General features: G+C 42.3%; 1 protein-coding gene across 1 annotated transcript in view; it reads left to right on the forward strand.

The window, feature by feature from the left end:
- The window catches only part of SLC35F1 (solute carrier family 35 member F1), a 398948-nt gene that overhangs the window by 306936 nt on the left and 74113 nt on the right, over positions 1-17899 (forward strand). Inside the window, exon 3 of the mRNA XM_040965276.1 lies at positions 14024-14151. Coding sequence (XP_040821210.1) covers positions 14024-14151 — 128 coding nt within the window. The remainder of the gene's footprint in view (positions 1-14023; positions 14152-17899) is intronic.

Raw genomic sequence — 17899 nt, forward strand, 5'->3', positions numbered from 1 at the left:
ATTGATTCTTTTCCTTTATTTAATAGGCTGCGAACTGACGAGCTGATTTACTTATGTCTTTCCACAGCCAGTGGTGACTAATTATTCCTTGTGTAGTGGTGATTGTTGTGGTCACTGTTGTTTTTAAATTAACTATGAACTCATGGGTTTAAAAATTTTCATGCATCTCAATCCATTCCAGTTATTATCTTCATCTAAAAGACCTTTCCAAGTTGGATTTCAGGTCCTTATGATGCAACCTTTCTAGGCTTTGAGTGCTTCTTTATTCTCTTATGTGGCAAGATATTATTGGCCCAACTTGTTTCCTGACCCAGATCTGAAATCAACCATTTCTCTGAAGTGCTTTGTTGCTTTTAGTGGAAAGTGTACTTGGTGCTGTGGTGTTTGTTGCCACTAGGTTGGTATAATGTGATCTTTTTAATTCCATAAACTCTTTCCTTAATATTTTCAAATTGAAATATATGCTATTTCATATACATTTATGATAATACAATATTACACACTGTATTGTGTTGCTCATAAAAATGCTGCCTTGAACTTTATTCAGAAAAATAATATAAATAAATATGTGTCTGACTTGTTGTATTAAATGTACCTTATGAACAAAAAACACCATTCTTAAAAAGTGAGTACTTTATAATAAAATGTCAGGGCAGACCAGGAAAAATTATTTCATTTCTTACAAATCCAATTTCATGAAATAGAAAATACCTTCCTTACAGTGCTGTTAATAACAAAGCTATCATTTTCCCCGTATTTAGTGGAAGCCAAGCACTTTACATAGATTTTTTTCAGGTAATCCTTATAACAGCATTTCCAAGTAAGTGGTATTTGCCTCTTTTATAAAAGGGTAAACTTCTCCAAGGTGACACAGCCAGTTAAGCAGAGCCAGTGCTTTCACACATTTAACCCCTAGAGAATGGGATGTCAGTTAAATTAGAAAATGAATGTATGGTGCCACGGGCCCAGGACCTGACAAATGGTGTTCAATGGAGAGTAAATGTCAGTTAACAAAAGTGGCCTTGGTATATCTGTACTTGGTATTTGGGAGGGGAGAGGGAGGGATGGATGGGGAGAGCAGACAACCTGTCCTGGCTTTATCAGGCATCTGGCCTATTGACATTCCATCTTGATAATTCCCCATGTTGGGTCTAACCTATGTGTCCACCATGACAGATGCTCTCATGTCAGAGCTCAAGATCAGCCCTCAAGAGTTGAGGCTGGCACCTTCTGTCATGTTGTCTTTTGAATATACCCAGCAAGTGGCAGTCATCCGGAGGCAAACACACTTTGGCCTCTTCCCCTTACATCATGTGTCATTATCTGCTACACAGCTCTTTGCTTAAAATGAAATTCACAAAACTGACAGATTCATCTGCTAATGTCAAGAGACATCAGAGCCAATTACAGCAAAGTTCCAAAGGGCAAATAAGTTCATTTTTGACCAAATGGGATGAACAAAAGAAGAGTGTTGTCATTTAAAGAGGCAAAATGCATTTTCCTCCCAGCAGGCTTACCCCAGGAAAATAGATATCTATTAGTACATAGTCTCATTATAATTGCCTTGAATGATTTCAAATCAGAGCATCCACCCCCATATACAATCAACTTCCCACTAACCATTTTGAGCTAGCAGGCTAGATTTCCCATCGTCAGTGATATCTTCATTATGACAGAACATTTTTGTAAAAGCACAGAATTTTGAAACTCCTTTAACAAAGCAAATAGTCACATACATTGTTTAGACTTGACTTGAAAAGAGACTTGTCAGTCTGTTTGTTTTACTTCCAGTCTGGTTCTGAAGGATGCTGGTTTGGCTGGGCCATGTCTCACATGTAGTTGAGTTGAAGGGTTGCATATTATATATATATATATAATTTTTTTTCCTGTATCTGGGGTTGGGGGAGAAAAAAGGGATAAGCTCCACCCAGTCTCCCATCCATCCCAGGTCCCCAATGTGAGGCATGTTCTGAGGGTCCTGTTCAAGCAGTTTTGATAGTTCAACAGCTCTGAATTGCTGCCAATCTTGCCATTCCAAGCTTGATGTAACCTCTTCAGAATCCACTGGCTGACATAGTCTCTTCATGGTTGGGGTTCTGAGATCAGCAATTCAGTTGGAGGGATCTCCAAAGAAACTTTGTCTGAGGTGATCCCAGATCTGATTCTTGTGTGTGCTTGCCAGTACCGGGTCCAGTATAGTCCATCGCCCCAATCATCTTATGCACATACTGGCGGTTGCAATTCTACATCAGATCTGTTTCCATCCCTGTCATTCACGTGAACCAATGGGTTTTGCAGACCAGCCCGATCCTGCCACTTCATACTTTGCCCTCACACAAACTAGTGGGAGCTACAGACTAGTTGGGACGACTCCCCATTAGCCCCACCAGGCCTGCCCCTACTGTGGTTTCCATGTTTGCCAGTATGTACAACAGGTTGCATTTGAAGACAAGCTATTGTAAAGGTTCAGAGACACAGTCCCGAAAATACCTCCACCTTTCAAATTAGTCCAAGGGTTTAGGCCAAGTGAGTTCGTCTAGGAGCACCAGCAGCTACATAAGCTTCCTCCTCTTCTGCAGTTGCAGGTTCGGGAGAGGACAGGTTCTTGAAACTCCCCTAAAGCTAAAGTCCAGTAATTTTGTAGAAGAAACTCCATGTCCATTGAAAGTCATGATTGTGCTTATCCATCATAGTCATGATTGTATTTATCCAATGGAAAGAATATAGATTAAAACTAACCTAGGAAGAAAGTGCATGGTGCAGAGTCTGTGAGACACTGAATGTGGAACTTCCCATTTGATCTCTCTTGCGCAGTCAAAATATATTACTTTCCCAGCTGCAGCCATGTGCACACAATATTGCTGATCAGGGAAACTCACTGAAACTTTCCTTTTCCAAGTGCTTCCTGGAACTCTATTGAAGGCATTATTGATCCTGCATGTGGCTGACCTTAGTTTCCAATCATAAGCTACTCCAGGCATAGCCCAGAGAATTCCATTGTCAGGATTCAGATGTCTTATAATTGGCAAAATCAAGTTAATAATTACAAGAGTTACATACCAAGGTACTGTGTCGAGCCAGGCACTTTAGAAGTATGTCATCTTATCACAAACACCCAAGGATGCAGTTCACTCAGTAGCACTGAAATGAATCAAAAAAAATTTTTTTGAGCGTTAAAAAAACTGAGTTCTATGTTATACACCCAGTACAGGGAAGAACCAGGATAAGAATTGACTGCTGGATGGCTCTAATGACCTCTGCCACGCAGCATTGCCAAAGGGAAAGCATGGATTCTGGGACACATGACTCCCCAGGGCACCATTTTTATCCGTCTTCTCAAGAAGTCTGCCTTTTTGAACCAGGCAATCCAGGAACCCCCAAGAAAGGCTCTGTAATCATATTCACCACCCAAATCTAAAAGGCAGGAATTTCAGGATTACTTTTCACAACAGGATTGTGTATGTATGGATAGCAACAATAGTTGAAGGAGTTAAAATGGCCCTGAAAAGGAATTTCTCAATAGAAATACAAACTGTACAGAAGTGTGGGAATGTGAAACTATACATAGTTTTATTTTTTTTTTACTGTTTTCTTTTTTTTTTTTTTTTTTGACAATCTTTACAAATTTAATTGGGGTAAAAAAAGGTTCAAGGCCTAAAGGGGGATATAGAGGAAGAAGCCCCACCCAGTTTCCCACCCATCCTAACTCCCAGATGTGGGGCATGCTCTGAGATACTCGATCAAGTGGTTCCAATAGTTCACCATTCATGGGTCACTGCCAGTCTCGCCACTCCAAGCACGATGTGGTCATTGAAGAGTCCATTGATTAACACAGTCCCTTCTAGAGTCTCCATTTGCCCTGTGTTTTGCTGCCAACAGATAACTGAGGTTGTTGCTTGACTTGTTCTGTCTTTTCTTGGTTAGGACTCTGAGTCCGGTGTCTCGACTGGGGAGATCCTCAAAGAAATTTTGAGGTATTCCCAGTCCAGATTCCTGCGTGTTCTAGGAAGCATAGGGCCCGGCACAGTCCATTGCCCCGATCAGCTGGTGGTTGCAGTTGCTGGGGCGGTTCTGCCTCCACCCGTGTCCTCTTGTAGTCCGGCCTGGTTCCGCCCTGGACACACTTGGCCCTCACACATACCAGTAGGAGCTGCAGCCCAGTCAGGGCGGCCCACAGTAACCCCAACCAGGCCCACCCCCTACCCTGGCTTGCCAATATGTATGGCATATTAGTCCAGTCTGTCCCAAATACCCTTCTGTTCATATACTTGCCAACGGGTGTTGTAACCTACTTCCATCCAACCATCTCATCCAACCGGCCCTAATGGATGCTGTTGGGTGTCTGTCTAGCCACCCCAGCCCCTGTCCTAGTTCCCATGCTCTCCCGTGGAAGGTGATGACCCAAGAGGGAGGAGCCCACTATTTCCCTCCCAGGTCGCTCCCATTCCAGTTGTGCCCTCTCCAGTTGGCCCTGTGGTTCAACTCGACATGTCTAACCCTTTGTACCAGCTTCTGCCAGCTGATGCTACGACCAAGCTCCAACAACCCTCTCCTACTCTGATTGTAGCTTGCACCAGTGAGAACAGTCAGCCCAGCCTGGCTTTCACCCAATCTGGTCCACATGAGGTGCGCAGGTGCTGTGTCCCTGCCTGGTCTGGTCTACCCCCTACCCAGCTCACGCTCCTCAGTGTAAGTTGGTGTTCAGCTAGGGAACCACCCCTTATTCCCCTGTCAGCTCTGCCTCCTCCCTTCCTGGTTCTCACGTGTGCTGGTTGGGTGCTGAGGCTGCATCCGGCTCAGGCTACCTGACCTTGGCATTCCAAATTGTGTGTTGCTTTTGTCACGATTGAACCTGGTTCGACCCACACTCTGTTCTGGCATTCGGATTTACCAGTGGATGACATGAACAGATTCAGCTTGGTCTGCCCCCGACCCATGCCAAATGCATGCCAGTGGGACACTTTCCATGACCTCTTGGCTGTTACCTTCCATGTTTCTTGTGCTGACCTGCGGGGTCTGTGTCCTGCCAGAGGAGTTGCCCGGGCTCCTCCATCAGAACCCCTCCATGTGCCAGGTTTTGTGCATACCAGTGGGTCCATGTGCCAGTTCGCCTCCTGTCCTACCAGGAACAGTGGCCTTTCCTAACTGGCCTTCATCCCGTTCTAGTTCTTGCTGTAGGATGTTTCAGCCCAGCCACGGTCGAAGACACCCCCATATAGCTCATATGTGGCTCAGTTGGGGTTGGGACCTAGCCTAGTCTGTCCCACATCTACCCTGGTCCTCCAAAGCGCCAGAGGTGTTGTGGTCTGGCCCAGCCCAGTGTGTCTTTTTCCAGTCCACACTTGTGTCAAGGGAGACGATAACTGTATCCAGACCCGACCGCAGCCCCATCCATCTGTCACGACCCCTGCCTTAGACACCTTGGCTCAACTCTGTGCTTAATGTGGACCAGTTGGAGCCAAAACCAAGCTGGGCATGTCCTGCGCTGCACCCTGTGTTCCAATCATGTTTGTGGACTAAGGTTTGCTTACTCCGAACATTCAGGTCTCAGTCCCACACGTGCATTAAGGTTTCATGTCCCTATTTCTGGGAATCACCAGAAATTAGTGTCTCACCTACGCTAATGCTGGTCTTACTTATGGGTGTCCCTAAGCAGCTATTTCATATCATCAAAACACCACGGCTCGCCGCTGGGCGGCCAACAGGCAGAGCCTGGCACCACTTGGTGCACTGGCTGCCCAAGGCCGGGGTCTCTGACCCCGCCTTGCGGCGGGGACTGTGGCCAAGACCCTGGCGGGGTTCCGTCCAGCAGGGGCACCCCAGACAAGTGCCACCTTGATGGGGGGTTAAGCCTGCCCCTTGTCCTGAGACTGAGACCCACCTGACCTGTCCTGCCGCCAGCTTTTGGCTGGCGGGGCAGGGGAGAGCTAGGAATTTACCCCCAGCTCCCAGCCATCTCCTGCGGGAACTCACCCACGAGGGAGGCTTTAGTTGCTCCTGGGCCAGGAGAAGGCCTGGGCCTCAGTCTCTGCCTTGCGGTGGGGACTGTTTCCGAGACCCCGGTGGGGTTCCGTCTGGCAGGGGCGCCCCCGACAAGTGCCACACTATACATAGTTTTAATAGATTATGTTTTAGGAGTCAGAAAACATTCATAATATTTAAACTAGAAATGCAGGGTATACGTCCTGGTTTGTGTTTCATCATACAACGACATAGCATACTTAAAATTTCTGAGTAATTAATTGTGACAGGGGTTAGCCAGTCAAGCAGGTTTTCTTTATAAATAGATTGCTATTTTTTCCAACAGTGTAAAATGAATGCACTGAACCACCTATGGCACCAGTATCCCATATGGTTTCCAGTTCAAGTTCTGGCTACTCCATTTTCAGTTCATCTCCCTGCTAATGCACCTGGGAAAGCAACTGAAAATGGCTCAAGTGCTTGGTCCCCTGCACCCACCCAGATGGGAAACACAGATGAAGTTCTTGGCTCTTGGCTTCAGACCAGCCCAACTCTAGCAATTGTGACCATTGAGGGAGTCAATTAGCAGCTGGAAGATCAATTTCTCTTTCTCTAACTCTGCCTTTCAAATAAATATAAATCTTTTAAAAAGTTTTTAAAATAATTATAAAATCAAAATTTTCATATGCAAATGTCAATTTTTGTGCCTCCAAAGAAGCAATGGCTTTGTTTTATAATTAGAACTTGAATGTTGTGATTTTTTTTTAAATTTAATTTATTTTCATTTGAAAGTCAGAGATACAGACACAGAGCGGGAGGAAGAGAGAGAAGGAGATCTATCAGATGGTTCATTCCCCAAATGTCCACTCAAGCCAGAACTGGGCAGGTCTGAAGCCAGGAGCTGGGAGCTCCTTCTGGGTTAGGAGCCAAGTGCTTATGCTAATGTCTGCTGTGTTCCCAGACCACCAGACCACTGGCACTGGATCAGAAGTGAAACAGCTGGGATTAGAACCTTAGAAATGGTACCCATATGAGATGTCTGCACTACAGGTAGAGAATTAGACTGAGCCAGTCCCAAAATGTTATATTTTAATTATCAAAGCCCAAGATGTAACTAGGAAAGGAATAAAATGAACCTGATGTCAAGAAACCTATATAATTAAATCTATGCATATATGATTATTCTGTTATAATTGGCTTAAAATAAAAACTCCCAAACTTTTGAAATTATTTTTAGATGCCTTTCCAAATTCACATTAAGATTTTTTCTTGAAGACAGAAAGATTAATAAAAAGACTTTTTTAAAAAAGATTTTTTTTATTGGAAAGTCAAATATGCAGAAAGGAGAGACAGAGAAGATCTTTCGTCCGATGATCCACTTCCCAAACGGCCACAATGGCCAAAGCTGAGCTGGTCCAAAGCCAAGAGCCCGAAGCCTCTTCCAGATCTCCCACACAGGTGCAGGGTTCCAAGGTTTTAGGCGATCCCCGACTGCTTTCCCAGGTCACAAGCAGGGAGCTGGATGGGAAGCAGGCCCATCAGGATTAGAACCGGTGCCCAAATGGGTTCCTGGCACATGCAATTTGAGTACTTTGACCACTAGGTTACCGTGCCAGGCCCGAATAAAAAGACTTTTTAGGTCATCTTTAATCATACTTAGTAACAATCTTATACTGAATAATTTGTTTCAACCAGTATGCTATCCTATATTGTGTATGTCATACAGACACACAAACATACATACATAAAATAAATGAAGGGAGCATGCAGACGGTGACAGAAGATGTGGGAACGTTTTCCATTGGACGTAGCATTGACATTTTGTCTTGAAGGATGGCTAAGAGTTCTAGTGAAAAGAATGTAAGCAGAGCAACATGAGACCTGAAACCAGACCTCCTTCTAGTTTCCATTTAGCCTTTCTATACAGCTTCCTTGCTTATCATGTTCATCCAGTGTGATGAGAAGGAACTTGGAAACATCTACACAAAAGTCTCTTTGCTAGACAGAGCAAAATGAGACCTAGATCAGAGCCCCAGGAAGAAAGTGCATCTCTGGTCTCAGTCCTCAGGCTGAAGAGCCATTCATAACCCCTCCACTCTTGGATAGATTGGTAAGACGTCAGGATCAAGATCTGGATTTGGCTAAGAGGACTATGTCCAGCATAACACCCTCAGGCTACCTCTGATCTGGATAAATGTTACACAGATTCAAAGATAATCTAACACAACTCGCAAGGTGCAAGACAGAGGAAAAGTGCAGTCTCGTGAACAGGACTTCTTTTTCAAAGACCTCCATCATGAACCATCTAGCATACATCGTGAGCTGGTGTGTGGTGAACTGGTTAAGGACTGTGTCCAATGAACATAATCATCAGGAGAGTAGAGGCTGAAGGAAGACTTTTTAGAAGGATTGACTCATGCAAAGGCTCACAGGTCCCACGGTCGCCTCACTACAAGCAAGACACCCAAGAAAGCCAGCACTATTACTCTATCCTAAATTTAAAGTCCCCAGCAGCAGAGGAGCTGAAAGTATAAGTCCCCTGGTCCCAGGGCAGGAGAAATGACAGGAAATGTCCCAACAGATACATGCAGGCAGAGTTGAAGGTCTCAATCTTCCCTTCCTCTGATTTTTGTTCTATTCAGGTCCACAATAGATTTGAATGGTAGCAAATCTATTGTGTTGGGAAGGGTGAGCTACTTATGAACCTACTCATTCAAATTTCATCTGGGAACACACTAACAGACTCAGAAACGATGTTTAATAGGGTACCCATGACTAGTCCAGCTGACAAACAATGTTAAGCACTTATAAGGATTTCTGATTTCTGCCAGTTTGCCAAAGTAATACACACATCTTAATTATACTCTTGTCTCCCTTGATCTACAAGATCCTATCCAGTAGTTGTTATAATCCTTGTTTCCCAGTGAGTGGATTGAGGCTTATCCATCCCTGCTTGATAACATACAGCAAGAAGCAATTAATGATGAAGCTGAGATTTGATTTTCTGTAGAGTCAACTCACTGAAGACCTGCATTTTGGTTTTTTTCTTACTCCAATAATGAAAGAAAAAAAAAATAAAATCTAACCTTTATTATTTAGTCTTTTTGCATTCCATCCTTCTATCAGATTCACATTACAAAACACAATTGATTCAAATGCTTTCTGTGAAAATTTTACATTTTCATTTCACTTATAATTAGCACGTATTAGCACATAATGCTATATTTTAGCTTTTAAAAGACAATAAACAAGCATTAGTTTAATTTCACTGGTTAACCCTTAAATATGTCCTCTTGAGATTCTGGTAAAGACGATGACATTGTGGTTTCAGTTTGTATGTAGAGAAGGTGTCTCTTCCAATAAAGGTCTTGCCCTCTGCACCTTACTCTTGTAATGTGTGCTGACATTTCTTCTTGTATAAAACACCATGAAGGATCATGCTCCCAAAAGATCTCAGGAATGCAGTCCTGAGAATAATAAAGCTTCATATTGCTTTAGTTGAATCCATCTAGAATGCTGTCTTGTTCTTTGAATATCTACTCAGATACCCACTGGGCATTGAACAGGAAGACTATCAAGACCCTTCTATTTTTTTGGTTACCAGTCATAACATACATTGTGTTTCAACTCTTGTGTAGCAAGTCCCTCTTCATTCAGTCAGTATTTATTAGCCATCACTACCCTTGCCTCGTACCATGTGTAGCCATTGTTGTTTTGCTCAAAATTTCTATCCATAGTATAGAATTGAATAGTGAGTTTTATAATTAGACTTTGTTAAAACCACGAAATTGATTTAAAGCCTTAGTTCATGTCTTGCAAAGGAGATTCTGTCTTGGATTTGCATTAGGCAGAAATATATCAAATCCTTCATACTGAATTGACAGTGAGGAACCTACCATGACCATGGCCTGATTCAGGGGTGGAGGACACACAGCAATGCAACAGGACTTTGGCAGTTCCATGGGGACCACACATTGGAGCTCCTGCATGATAGGCAGCCCTGAAACTTGACAGTGGGGTGCCCTGCAGGTGAGTTTGGACAGATGAGTTGTAAAGACCCTCATAAGAGAAATGAAGGACTGCTGAGGACAATGACACTGTTTCAAACCAAAGAGGTGAGAAACAAGATGGTACCAGATGGTCATGAATTCAAATACTGATTTATCTAAGTGATCCTGTGCAAGCTACTTAACTTCTCCAAGCTTCACTCTTTTTGTCTTTAAAATAGATCAATAGTGTATTTATTTATAAGTTCATTTTGAGAATTTAGTACTTGATGTGCAGTAAATATCACATAAGTCTTAACAATTTTTAAATGTGTGATTATTCATCCTGTTGATGATTAGTGATCATGAACCGTATGATCAAAATTGTCAGTAATTTCACTATTGTTGCTGGAATGCTATTTTACTTCAAAATACGATGATAACTTTGATTTTTACACATTTATGGTTGCTTACATACTCCATAGTTCCTTGAAATGAGAATTAAAATATAAAAGTATATTTATTATAAAGACATACCTGGATACTTCACAATATTTGAAGGAAGCTGGTTTGGGAGCAAAAAATTGGAATCTGTGGATAGTTTTTCACAATATTAATTTTTGCAATTTTTGAAAATTATTTAAATTATTCCGACTATTACAAAATAATCTGCACCAAAATAACCTTATATTTGAATTCTACTTTCCACAGACTCTTTTAAGTGTCCTAATACTTGTACAAAGATATACCTATTCTTTACCGAATTGTTTGCAATGGAGACACATTAGAAACAATTGAAATGTCTAGCCCTGGAAGACAGAGTCACGTGTCATTCTCATAAGACACTATGATACATACATATACATATATCATGAATAGATCATTAAAATGTAAATGTATACCATTTAAAATAGGTGATTTAGCTCTAGCTAAAACAAGAGATATATTCTTAAGACTATGTTAAGCAGAAAGAATTCTATAAGAGTCTGTACTGTATGAGGTATATTTTCACTCAACATCTAAAAATATGCCACATAAAGTGATGTATTATTTTGGAAACATGTGGAAAAAATGTTACAAAATCGGAAACATGGAGGTTGCACAATATTAAGAAGGTGATTTAAGGAAGCAGGTAGGGGAAAAAAATTTGGCTGGGGCAGCAAAGGGTTTTCAATTTCACCTGTAATATTTTCTTTATGAAAAAAAGGAAGCAAGAAATGTGAAATTTTATTTAGTAAATTGAATAATTTCAATTTATTAAACCTCTCCTCCAATATTTTTAAGTTTCCACTCATGGATTTTACTGCTTCTCCCAGCTAATTAAAGAAAAGTCAAGGGGGATTTCAGAACATTAACCTATCACCAGTTGTGCTGGTGTTTTCCATGGATGGCAGTATTTCATGAAGTATAGTTTGCATATTGGCACAGGGACTCCAAGGGATACATTTTCATTATTTGAGAAAGAGTTTTAATGGGCTGTTGTGCATCATTCCTAATAGGAGTCATGCACATAAATCCCCAAGCAGTCCTTTTGAAGGTTGAAGTTTTTGCTCATCTAAAAATAAAAAGCACTTTCTGACCTTCTTGGATAACCTCACTAACAAAATGTACTGTATATTTCCAGACACTTCAAAACAAAACAAAATGGAAGCATTTATTTAGAGCATTTGCCTTGCAAACTTTTTCAGAAGGACAGAAATGCAACTTATCATTCCTGTGACTCTATCGAATGTTGTTAATTACAAGAACAAATATCATAACCATTATCCATCTTGCGGGCCCCATGCATGTTGGGATGTGGCTGATATACTCTGAATTCAGCACTTCTTTGTTCATTGTATGTCAATGAACTGGCACAGTAACCTGTGACTCCAGAATGCAACTTTGAGGTTAAACATGTGACTGACCATTTTATGTCCTATGACAGTGTATTATGTATAAAATATTCCCCAGATTAATTTCATCACATGCTGGCTTCTTCTGAGTAGAAAACATTTTTATTAGCTGGACATGAGAGGTGATAGTAGATATATTTTGAGTTCTGAATCTCAATGCTATTTAATATTATTGAGATTGCTAAACCTAAAAATTATTCATGTATTCTGTTATTTATGAACTTGCCATTGTGCACTAGCTGTCCCTACAGATAAAGTGATAGCTAAGACAATACCACTTTCTTCATGCTGTTAATAATCCAGTGAATGTTAGAATCAAAAGAACAAGTAATTTTAAGACAGGAACATAATTTCTATATGTGGGTTAAGCAAAGAGCATTGGAGGAGCACTGGTATGGAGATCCAGTGCTGTCTAGAGTGGTAAAAGTGCCAGGAAAGGGCCTGGTGTGCTAGCCTAGTGGCTAAAGTCCTCATGTTGAACGTGCTGAGATCCCATATGAGCGCTGATTCTAATCGTGGCAGCTCTGCTTCCCATCCAGCATCCTGCTTGTGCCATGAGAAAGTAGTTGCAGATGGCCCAAAGCCTTGGAATCCTGCACCTGCATGGGGGACCTGGAGAAAGTTCTTGGCTCCTGGTTTCAGAGCAGTACCAACTGTCGCAATACCGGTTGTTGCTGTCACGTGAGGAGTGAATGCTGATCCTTCATTTGCAGCCTAGAGGAAGGATACTCTAAACAGGAGATGTAGCACATGGAAGGCCCAGCAACAAGAGACAGCATGTGGGGAACTAATTTTCAAGTTAGTTCCTTCATGGTGGAAACCAAACTTCACCAGCAACTAGTGAGTGAGCTTAGATCTTTCCACAACCACTCCTTCATATGAGTTTTCATCCATGCCTGATAACTTGACTACATATAATTTCAAAATCCTGAGTCAGACACACTCAGTTAAACCGTACTTGGATTGCAAACTCACAAATACTGTAGAAAAATAAATATGTATTGTTTTAAGCAGCTATGTGGAGGATAATGTGTTTTTGCTGCATAAATAACATACCTAGCCACCATTCCCTCCAAGTACCTATTAATTCCACATTATCATGAAGAGTCACGATTTGGCTGCATAGAGTTGTTATGATTAACCCCATTCAGAAGTAAGGATTATTTCAGAGCTGACATACCCATGAAAATAAGGATGAATAACTTAGAAAGTCAATCTGCTTTCTACTGGCATGCTATCAGACTAAGAGACAAGGTGGTGAAGATTGCCAGTTGCTAGCACATTTCAGACTGTAGTCCAATGGCGTTCCCTTCTACATGAGGGTCATTCCCATCTTCTCTCTGTCACCCACACATCATCAGGTGACGCAGTGCTCAAAGCTGAAAGATCAATCAGCATGGCACCTCAGCCATATTACAGACCTATTTCCAAGCTATTAACTGTATCTTTTTTCATTTATTTTTATTTTATCTCAATCCTGAAATTTGGGATGATTTGAAATATATGTATTTATGCAGCATTGCTGAGGCAACTTTCCTTTTATTTTTACATGATGTAATCATATTTCTCCCATTTCTTCACAAGCAAATATTTTCTTATAAAAAAATGATGAGCTTGGGCCAGGCGCGGTGGCACAAGCGGTTAAGGTCCTTGCCTTGCACACCCGGGATCCCATATGGGCGCCGGTTCTATCCCGGCAGCCCCGCTTCCCATCCAGCTCCCTGCCTGTGGCCTGGGAAAGCAGTCGAGGACAGCCCAAAGCTTTGGGACCCTGCACCCGCGTGGGAGACCCGGAAGAGGCTCCTGGCTTCGGATCGGCATAGCATGGGCCGTCACTTGGGGAGTGAATCATCGGACGGAAGATCTTCCTCTCTGTCTCTCCTCTCTGTATATCCGCCTTTCCAATAAAAAAATAATAAAATAAATCTTTAAAAAAATGATGAGTTCATATTTTGACCAGTCTTACCCTGGCATAGAAAGTAGTTCACAAAGCCAAAAATCTTCAAAGAAGAGCATTTGTTAAATAAATGCATGTGAGTCATTAATATAGTGATTCACTTGGTTAAATGTTTGGGAATGTTATAGTTAAAGTATAATCTTCATTATTTTAGAAGCCTTCTAAATACGTAGTTGATAAAATGTCAAGAACTTAACCAATTTCTTCTTCACTTTACAACACAGGAGAAGAAAACCTTCTGGCAATTTTGCGACGAAGATGGTGGAAATATATGATCCTGGGACTGATAGACCTAGAAGCCAATTACCTAGTGGTCAAGGCATACCAGTACACAACTCTGACCAGTATCCAGGTATAGATGGTTCTTCCCTTCTCAACCTCCTCAGTGACTAGATACAGTTTGCTTTTGATTTAGTCTCTTGGCAATCTGGATGCTATTCAATAAGTTTGTGATCAAGAGGAAAATTCATTGTATATAAATTAACTTGAGCTTGAAAAGTCTTATTAATTTTTCTTAATTTGAATTCATCTTCTTCTTGTACTGAGTACAATAGTCATTAACACTATAGAAAAATAACTTGGACTTTTAATACTTGCAACTAATTTTATGCCAGCAGGAGAATCATTAATAAGTATAAAGCAAAAATAAGTATAAAAACCATTTTAATTAGAACTTGTAACTTTTTAGAATGTAAGACTTTGATTTTGCAATCAAATTGCTTTATAATTTTTTCTTTTAGTATTCTCTAATGTTTAGAATTTGCACCCTGAAGGGATATAATTTATCCTAAAGAGTGAACATTAATTTCCTGCAATGTATTATGCATGAAAATAGCTACTGTGTTGCTTTCTGTTTCTCCCTCCGTCTCTTATTTTTCTGTTTCTCACAATATACACACTGCACACAATTAAAAGCTCAACTTTAATTTCCACAATTGTTGCCTTACCTTTACTCCTCATTACAGCAGGGATAGCGACAGGTGAGGGGCTGAGCCAAGCTGAGTCAGAGCAACCACTGGCATGTGTGCAATCTATGGCTGGGAACAGGCTCAGTTGGGGGGCTAAGGGCACACCCTAGCTGGGTGGAGGTTCCCACCAAGGGGCGCATGAGCTGGAATGGGGCTGTGTTCTGATCAGGATACAGTTGTAGTCTCCCTTGGCACAAGTGTGGACTGGGACAAGACGCTCCAGGCCGGGCCAGACTCTAACACCTTCTGGTGTTCTGGAGGACCAGAGTAGATGTGAGACAGACTAGACAAGGTCTCAACCCCTACTGAGCCATATGTGAGCCGTATGTGGGTATGGACAAGCCATGGCTGGGCTGAAACATCCAACAGTAAGAACCAGATTGGGTTGAAGGCCAGTCAGGAAAAGCCACTGTTGCTGCTAGGACAGGAGGCAAACTGAGTAAGGCTGGCTCATGGACCCACGAAAGCTGGCACGTGGAGGGGTTCTGATGGAGGAGCCTGGGCAGCTCCTCTGGCAGGACACAGTCCCTGCAGGTAAAAGCAGCAAGCATGATAGAGAACAGCCAAGAGGTCATGGAAAGTGTCCCACTGGCATACATTTGGTATGGGTCAGGAGCAGACCAGGCTGAATCAGTTCACATTGCAAATCCAAATGCCAGAACAGAGTGTGGGTCGAGCCAGGTTCGGTCGCGATAAAAACAGTGCACAACACAGAATGCCAAGGTGAGGTAGCCTGAGCCAGATGCGACCGCAGCACCCAACCAACACATGTGTGAGAACCAGGAAGCTGAGGGGAAGAACCGGCTGGGAGAATAAGGGGTGGTTCCCTAGCTGAACAGCTACTCCCCCTGGAGAGCGTGGGTTGGGGGTATACCATACCATACTAGGCAGAGCTACAACACCTGGGGTCTCATGTGGACCAGATCAGGGAAAAACCAGGCTGGGCTGATTATCCCTATTGGTACAATCTACAATTAGAGTGGGTGAGGGTGGTTGAGGCTTAGCCACATCATCAGTTGGCAGAAGCTGGCACTGGGGGCTAGTTCTGTCAAGTTAAACCACAGAACCACCTGGAAAGAGCATAATCCAGGAGTGGGAGAGGCCTGGGAGGAAAATAGTGGGCTCCTCCTTCTTGGGTTACCACCCCCCACGGAAGGGCACGAAAACTAGGGCCAGGGCTGGGGTGGTTTGAGAGACACCCAACAACATCCATGAAGGTTGGATAGTTGAGCTTGTTAGATGGCACAAGGTTTTAATACCCATTGACATGTATGAGAGCAGAAGGGAATGTGGGACAGCCTGGACTAGTCTGCTGCACATACTGGCAAACCAGGGTAGGGGGCGGGCCAGGTGGGGGTTATTATGGGTCTCTCCGACTAGGTTGCAGCTCCCACTGGTTTATATGAGGGCCGAGCATGTGCTGGGCAGAACCAGGCTGGACTGCAAACACCTGTTGGTTCTAGTGGAAGACAGGGATGGAAACAGAACAAACCCAGCAACTGCGACCACCAGCTGATCAGGGCGATGGACTGTGCTGGGCCCTGTGCTTTCCAGCACATACAAGAATCTGGTCTAGGAACACCTCAGACAAAGTTTCTTTGGGGATCCCCCCAATCGAGCTTTTGGACTCAGAACACTAACCATCAAATGACAGAAGACAGAACAAGTCAATCAACCACCTCAGCTATATATTGGCAATGAAAATACTGGGCAAACAGAGACATTATGACGGACTATGTCAATCAGTGGAATCTTCAACAACTGCATCGTGCTTGGAATGGTGAGAGTGGCAGCAATTCACAACTGTTGAATTATCAGAACCACTTGAGCAAGACCCTCGGAGCATGCCCCACATCTGGGATCTGGGGTGGTTGGGAGACTGGGTGGGGCTTCTCCCTTAAAATCTCCTTTTACATCAGATGTATTAAGGAAACAATACAGAACGTATTGTCTTACCCATCTTCCTGTAGTGCTTGAACCTTTTTACCCTAATTATGTCAAGATTGTAAAAAATAATAAATTAATAAAGAAATGATCAGCTTGAATCTATTTTTTTCACACTGTTATTTTTACAATAGTATATGCATTCCATAGCCATCCCAAAGCTCCAAGTTAAAAATAAAACATTGCTTATATCACATTTAGCCTAGATGTAGTACTTTAACATAATAGCTGTCATTCTGCTAATTTGCCTAGAAATAATAGCCAAAAAAAAATTAAGAAGTAAACAAAGTTACATAGGTTGATGATAATCTAAGCCTGACATTGCTTTCTTTTGATTTTATTTCTAAATAAACTTTAAGGATAGGGTCTGAATACGTTTGTGCCACCATAATAAAATGCTGGTTAATTTGTAATAGTTGTAAAGTTATTGGCTCACAGTTGTGGAGTCTGGGAAAACCAAGATTGAGAGGTCATCATCATGTTAGAACCTTCTGGCTGCATCATCTCAAGGTGGACGGGTCAAAGGGAAAAGAAAGCAAGAAGGTGCCACACTCACTGCCTTCTAAAGGCAGCCATTTCACTTGTGAGGTTAGTGCCATCCTGGCTCAGTTATATCTTTAGCTGCCACCCCTTAAATGTTATTACAATGGCAGTTAAATTTTAATATGAGTTTTAGAGGTGACAACATTCAAATCAAAGCAGATGACCTTGAAATGAAGGTGATTAATAGTAACACTTTTCCAGGACTACTTCCACAAGCATTTTGTATTTAAAGAGTAATTGTTGGATGTATTCTTTTGAAGCAAGAAGAAAACTGGTAAGAGAAACCTGAGCCTGCCTTCTCATACCAGTCCTTGAAATTCTGCATCTTGACCTGATGATGATTAACACAAGGACATAACGAAATGCATTGTGAGGATGTTTTAGTACTATCCTTTTGTTTCTATATATTTTTTTTTTATTTTATTGGAAAGTCAAACATATAAAGAGAGGAGAGAGACAGAGCAGAAGATCTTCCGTCCACTGATTCATTCCCCAAGGCCAGAGCTGAGCCAATGCTAAGGCACAACACAGGCGCCCAGAGCCTCTTCCGGGTCTCCCACATGGGTACAGGGTCCCAAGGCTTTGGGCCACAAGCAGAGAGCTGGATGGGCAACAGGGCTGCTGGGATTAGAACCAGGGCCCATA

Source organism: Ochotona curzoniae, unplaced genomic scaffold (assembly GCF_017591425.1).
Source record: "Ochotona curzoniae isolate NIBS_2020 unplaced genomic scaffold, NIBS_Ocur_1.0 scaffold_3890, whole genome shotgun sequence".
Taxonomy (NCBI): Eukaryota; Metazoa; Chordata; class Mammalia; order Lagomorpha; family Ochotonidae; genus Ochotona; species Ochotona curzoniae.